Source organism: Heliconius melpomene, chromosome 6, assembly GCF_056956725.1.
Source record: "Heliconius melpomene rosina isolate 202511_hmr_F chromosome 6, ASM5695672v1, whole genome shotgun sequence".
Lineage (NCBI taxonomy): Eukaryota > Metazoa > Arthropoda > Insecta > Lepidoptera > Nymphalidae > Heliconius > Heliconius melpomene.
The window spans coordinates 2165498-2172728 of NC_140394.1; the positions used below are offsets into that span (position 1 = coordinate 2165498).

Genomic DNA, 7231 nt, shown 5'->3' on the forward strand with positions numbered 1-7231 from the left:
AATTATTTTATAGCTAACAAATTTGTAGGTAAAACGAAAGTACCCAATTAATCTTGATTCACATTGTAATGTCGAAAGATGCGTTTTTTGCGATATAAACGGTCATATGTTTTTCTAAGTAAACATAGAAACATGTTTTTTTTTTTTTCAGAAAATCATAGGGCCGTAGATCTGAGTATATGATTTAAATTTCTACTTGATATCCAAGTGTTCCTGAGATCAAGACAGACAGACGCAAAACAGAGTGATCCTAAAAAGGTTCCTCTTTTACTTAATAAATACGAAATCCTAAAAACGAGTTAATGCTAATATAATTTGTCTTTTATATAATTAATTTTTACAATACAATTTAAATATTTGTAAAACAACTTTTGATATTTTTTTCGAGACTTGTCACTTCGATTGTACGTGCAACAAAACTAAATCGATCATTGAATTTGTATAGATAACGATTAATGCTTGTACTTGCTCCAATAATAACTATATATATAGCTGACTTCAAAGATCGGCAGTCAGTATTGTCATTTCACTCGAGAAAACTCGATTTCTAAATTTGATCCCTACTTCATTTATTATTTCGTAAAAATGATTGAAAAAGACGATAACGTTCCCGCTTTTGCTGAACTGAGTGAATTTGCCAGTTTGAGTGTAAGTATTTTTTTTATTTTTAAGTAATTGTATTTTTTAAAATTGAAGAATATAATGATGAGACACTCCGTTTTCCACTTTGAGTTCCTTGTTTTTTTTATTTATTATTTATTTTTAGTCCAATTTAGTCTTTCGTCATCATCATAAATACTATGTATATATTTTTGTTTTGTTTTGGTTTTATCAGAACAGGTATCGTCTTTACAATTGCAATAAAATTATGTCAATGAAGAAATATTAAAGACGTTAATGACATTTATTAGGTAACAGAATATTTACTAATGTAAATATCTCTGTTTGTAGTGGGTATGATATGTTATTTTTAAATAGACTACCAGGCCACATGTTGTCATCTACACTAAAATAAAAAATAAATAATAGAAATTTTATTACTCTAGGCTGGCGGCAAAGTTCTGTTTTCCACCGACGATTTCTTCGCGATATGTGAGAATATGCTATCAGATACGGAACCAGTGTTTGTGGCGGACAAGTACACAGAGTTCGGGAAGTGGATGGATGGGTGGGAGACACGCCGGAAGAGGATAGCTGGACACGATTGGTGCATACTGAAGTTAGCTACGAAATGTGTTGTACGAGGTAAATAACATTATTTGTTAAGGTGGTGGTAGCAGTTTAAATTTTTGTAACTAGATCTACTTATAGAAACCATCAGGCATTGCCGCAGAATATGACTATAATTACAAAGATTGAGGGTTCGATTTCCACAGGAGTTGATGAATTATTTTTGTGTGCTCGCTCTGGTAGCAATACAGAGTGCGGCGTTGAGTCCCGCCAATTAATACGCAATGTCTCGAAAACCTAGCAGTCTGATATTTGGTTCTGCCTACGCTGCTACATATAGGATATAACGTGAAATTTAAAAACAAATACCTATGAATAATCTTTGGTTGAGGTAGAATATAAACCAACAAAATATTATGTTCAAATTTCTCTTATAAAATATACTAACCATAACAAAAAATGTATACATATAATTAACTTTATTTAAAAGATTACTTTAAAATAAGTTTTAATGTTGAAATTTCCGAAACAACAAAGTTTGTTGGCGTTAATAAATCACTTTGCTTTACTTTAGATTACAAAGATTACATGCCGCAGGATTTCGTCTTGTAAACACGAACTTATTTTGCGGTATCTAGATAGGGAATGGTATTATAAGAGTCTTAATTTTTTCTTTATTTTTAGTATTTGTTTAATAAAATGATATTATTAAATATATTATAAAAAAAATTAATGCTTTCATGGCGCAATGACACAGTATTTGACTGTAAATGCAATAGTTATAGTTTCGATCTTTACTTCGGGAAATTAGTCATTTTTAATTGTCCGCTCTGCTAAGGCAAAGTGCGGTGTTCAATTCCGCCACCCAAACACACAATTTCAAATTGATGCTGAAAGTGGAAGATGGAGTGGCATAACATTAAGTTCTCTCTCTCCAAGCTGTATTTGTTTTTAGCTTCACCGTCTAAAAAAATATAGTTTGGAGAGCATCTGCTTCTTAATACTGTAATCTGCATATTGCAGGATAGGCAGATCCCTTTGATCTAGTGTTGAGACACTCCCGTTCCCCACTTTACACTGCATTCTGGAAGAAAAATATTAAATATTTAAAAACCGTCCTCTATAATTTTTTTTAATTTATATAAAAAATGAAATATTAAATCAAATATTGTTGTTTTAGGGTTGCTCGTCGACACCGCATTTTTCACGGGGAACTATGCACCCAAGTATTCTATACAGGCCGCTTGCTTGACACCTGAAGGTGAGTTATACATATATAATTAACATATTAACATGGTATGGTATCATTCATTACACATATAAATACGTTAATTGTACGCTACTCTAGCTGGCAATGTCTAGAAAATTAGGCGGCGAATAAGAATTCTCTGCTTATCATGTTAGTAAGGAAAATACGTTAACGGTTAAGCTGCTAAATTTAATCTAATATATTTCTAGAAATTTGTATTAAAATATTTCAGCAGTTAATAGTTTAGATCGAAAACTGTCAAGATAAAATGAATTAAGTCCATTTATGAGGTGGATAATGGTATCAAATACTGTCGACGCGTAGTTAAAGTAGCAATAAGCGGCACGCGACGAATTTTTTTCATTATATTAACATATTTGAATGTTTTTATTGAAGTTTTCTATGATTTTTATTGTGAAGTCTAGTTGTTATCTAGTCTTTTGTCTTTTTCTATCCTAGAACATTATAAGGGCTACAAACTAACAACTAAGGGACCTTTTGGGATTCAGAACTCTAAAAATTAAAAAAGAAAAACAATTAAAAAGTCTAAGATTTCTCCTTCATATATATGTAAATACCCAAAAACAATTACATACAAGGTATCAGGGTAAAACCGACATTAGAGGTCCACACCACTAATTATTTACCGTAATTATAGAAGAAGCGTTATTGCCGGAAAGGGACGCGGAAATGGGTTCGGCGTGCACCAAATGCGACTTGAAACGGGTGGAACAGCTTAACTCTGACAAATGGGAGGAGATCGTCCCCATAACGGCGCTGCGACCCGGCTACGGTGACTCCAGAATGAACTATCAGAAGGTTAGTTCTTTTCTTTTGGCTGTATTGGATATTTGTTTTAGATTAGTTGTTTTAGGATTGAACTGGCTTTTTCCTGTGGTTTGGTTAAAAGGAATAACTGACACACAAAAGATTTTTTTTTAAATTCAAAGTAGTAGTTGCTGAAGTTAGCTGGTTCAATTATACAAACTGTTTAGCTTTTTTCTACTCTAAGCTACTATTCTACTCTAAGGTTCACGCGGGATTGCAGGATATACAGAGAGAATCTAGCACTAAGACATTCCGACCCCACATTCCGCTGAATTCTCAAACCGTTACGTGTTGAGTGGCGGAAGTCGACGCAGTGCTTTCTCGTTCTCCAGAACGAAGAAATGAAAATATTTAATATTTCGTCCCCCGAGTGGGAATCAAACCCACAACCGTCGCTTATAGTCATAGGCTGCGCCACGACAATCACATATAATTAATCAGTTGACTAAATAAATTATTGCTTAGGTTCTCTGTGACGAAGCATGGACTCACATCCGAGTAAACATCTACCCCGACGGTGGTATCGCCAGGCTGCGGGTGTACGGTGAAGCGAAACCAGAACTGCCACCCAGTGATAAAATAGTTGATCTGTCATCTATGCTAACTGGAACTACTTGTATAGGTATTAAATATTTTATTTCTCTATTTATTATTTTATGTTTTTCTTCTTAGGACTAGTTAGGCTAGTTGAGTTCGCCATTCAACACGCAATGGCTCCTAAATTCGGCATAAAATGGGGAACAGAAGTGTCTTAATAGGAACAAAGTGTCATAACACACCGTTCCCAGGTTTTCCCTACCTGCCCTGCTATGCGCAGGAAAGAGCATGAAAATAAAAATAAAGAAACTATAATTTGTGTGCAGCTTTCAACGATATGCCAAAATTAATAGTATCGCGTCCACAAATTCTATCCCGAGACGATCCAAATAAATTGCAGCCATTTCGCAAGCTGCACACTTAAGACGCTTCTTTGTCACGATACCATTCATGCATCTAAATTGTCCTTTGAATTTGTACGCCCGAGCACGTTTGGCGTTAAGTTACGTAATTAATTATGCCATTTTATGTTCTATTATTTAATTTAGGTATCTGTTGCTGTGGATTGAAATTAATATTTTGTGTTAAATATTTTGGTGTATTTAATATTTGAAACGATTTAATATTTTAAATAGTTAATAGATATAGCCTATAAACGGTTTTGGGTTCGATTCCCATTCGGGGATATGAATTATTTTTATTTCCTCGCTCTAGTAATAAGAATAAACGCATCATTGATTGCCGTCACCCAATATGATTTATCTTGAAAATAGAGTAGAAAAACCGTTTATAAAGGCGATTACTTAAAATTAATATTAATCTGCAATATCTAATAAGCTTCCCCTTTTTTTTTTGTTTTTAAAGGTTATTCAAACGCACACTACGGTCATCCACGCAATATAATAAAACCTAATAAAAGTGAGGAAATGGCTGACGGGTGGGAGACAGCGAGACGCTTGGACAGGCCCGAAGTACTCGAAACGGAAGAGGATGGCACTTTAAAAGTAACAGGTAGATGAAAAAAAAATGGTATTTAATAAATATTTGTTAAAGATAAAAGTTATGTTTTTTTTTAAACGTGTTAAGAATTTAACTTAGCGGGATTTGAACCCGCTCTTAGAAACCATCCAAGCGCTCTAATAACTAGGCTATGCTTTCTCATCAAGCTATGTTAAACTAAATATACGCCTGCTTCATTTTACTATATTTTTATACGTTTTCTAAAAATGTTTATTTATGTCTTTATTCTAATAATTTTACGTTACTAAATTTATATAAGTAGAGTTAACGTAATTAAATTAATATTATAGTTTAATCATTTGTTTTGCCATCCAATATGTTTATTGAAAATAAAATCTAATATAACTAAATCTGTTCTAGGTGAAGAATGGGCGGTATTTAAACTAGGAGCGAGCGGTCGAATAAAACAGATATGTGTAGACACTAGACATTTCAAAGGCAACTTCCCAGATTCAATCAAAGTGGAAGGCGCTGTCTTAGAAAAGGACTGGTCGCTAGCAAAACCTGCTATTTGGTACAACATCCTGAAACCTAGCAAGGTAAATATATATTTCGATATTATAGACACTTACAAGAAGTCACTCGAGTGGGGAACTGAGTGTCTTAACACTAACTTCCCTTTGCTCCCCAGTAGTGCTAAAAACGCCATTCCGCCATTTTATTATGTGATAAATAAAATATATATATTTACTATACGTGAAATCAGTATTTAGATAATACCCAATTTGTTCTGGAATTAATTTATTTGTAAATTAAAACGCTGATTAAAATTCAAACTCACTCGAATGGCTTTAACAAATTGTAAACAATACCCGTGATTAATATTTGTCTACAATATATTTACAAATATGTAAATCATAGTATTTTGATTGAAAATTCCAATTACTAAAAATAAATTAAACTATTTATTTAGTTTTGCGAACTTTCCCACTAAATTCTATGAAATAGAATATGTGTGTACTTTATATTAATTAATAGAACTGATTTAGTATAGATATTATTTTTTTTATTAACACGCATCATATCTTTTTAATTTGAATAGTAATTGAAAAAAGTAGTGTCACGTTACTCCGTTTCATTTTTATATTTATTTAAGGTTAAATGTTTGAAGTTTGTAGCAGGATATTTAGTATTCCGCATTTAGTAGCGGGATACAACGTGAAAGTAAAAAAAAAAATTTAGCTAATAATAGTAGTCTATAAACCACAATCAAGTTTATAAATTAAAAGTATCGTATTTTTCCCAGTTATCAGCACACAAGGAACATTGGTTCACTTGCAACTCTGACCTGATATCCCACATACGGGTCACCATCGCACCAGATGGCGGCATCAGCAGGATAAGGACGTTTGGACATGTGGAACCAACTATTATTTGATGTCTCATACAGTTATTATTATAGGAATAAAAAATAATGAAATAATATACAGTACTTCGCTATAATTGTTATTCGCTTTTTGTATAGCTGTAATATGCTAATAATATAATTCTATTAAATGTTAGTATTTTGGAAAACATCGAAATGTTTCAACGGAGGGGACTCGATTGTGTGCCTCCTGGAATTGGATAGCTTTATAAAGGTGGGAGTTCAAATTTCACAACGTTAAAATAATAATAGGTTCTCTGAAAGCTTTTTTTTTTGTACTTGTCTTTTTTTTACTTCATAGTATAGTAAACATGAGGAGAAATCGTCACTGACTATTGTACCTGTTAGTTTTAACAGTATATACCTAGTATGTGGAAAAAACCGTGTTGTCAGGAAATGTTAACCGTGTGTCGGCTAAATATATTAGATATAAGGCTTTTTGTATATATTTATTTTTAGCTTCTATGTAAATGTAGAAATTATGTTTTTTGATAATTATAAAAAGTATTATTAATGATAAATAAATTGTTATAAATTAATGTGATTTTAATTGCCTCATATTCAAATTATGCAATGTTATTAGGTATACCTATTAATAATTTAAACATTATTATTTATTAATAAGTGATCTAAGAATTTGAAGCTATCGTGGCGCAGCGGCAGTAGCAGTCTACTATCAGGTTGTAAGCACGATAGTTACTGGTTCAATTTTTATTCCAGCAAACGGAACAATTTTGTGTTTGATTATTAGTCGGGGAATGAGGTGTTTGCACTTCCTTGGTCTGGCAACAATACAAAGATTTTTACATTTTGCATTTCGATATTCAAAAAGTGATGGAAAGTAGAGAACGGAGTATTTCAACTCTCTTACCAGTAAGTGTGGAAAATCTAAAAAACTAACTAACAGGTTCATATTTAACGCTACAACAATAATGACGATAAGAAATATTATTATTATCTATAATCATCTAGTATAATCAGACTAAATCCGTAGAACAAGTACAGCAAATAAAAGGAAACGAGCGTCAGCTCGAGGCGTTGTCCTCTATTTATTTACCTAT

General features: G+C 32.5%; 1 protein-coding gene across 1 annotated transcript; it reads left to right on the forward strand.

The window, feature by feature from the left end:
- The first annotated feature begins 495 nt into the window (after positions 1 to 495).
- Positions 496 to 6709, forward strand: LOC146538046 (allantoicase-like). The gene is made up of 8 exons (XM_085187418.1): positions 496 to 648; positions 1047 to 1245; positions 2351 to 2431; positions 3078 to 3238; positions 3713 to 3869; positions 4649 to 4795; positions 5165 to 5343; positions 6051 to 6709. Exons 1-8 carry the CDS (start codon positions 586 to 588, stop codon positions 6180 to 6182), a joined length of 1119 nt encoding a protein of 372 aa, XP_085043544.1. The 5' UTR covers positions 496 to 585; the 3' UTR covers positions 6183 to 6709.
- Positions 6710 to 7231: the final 522 nt, after the last annotated feature.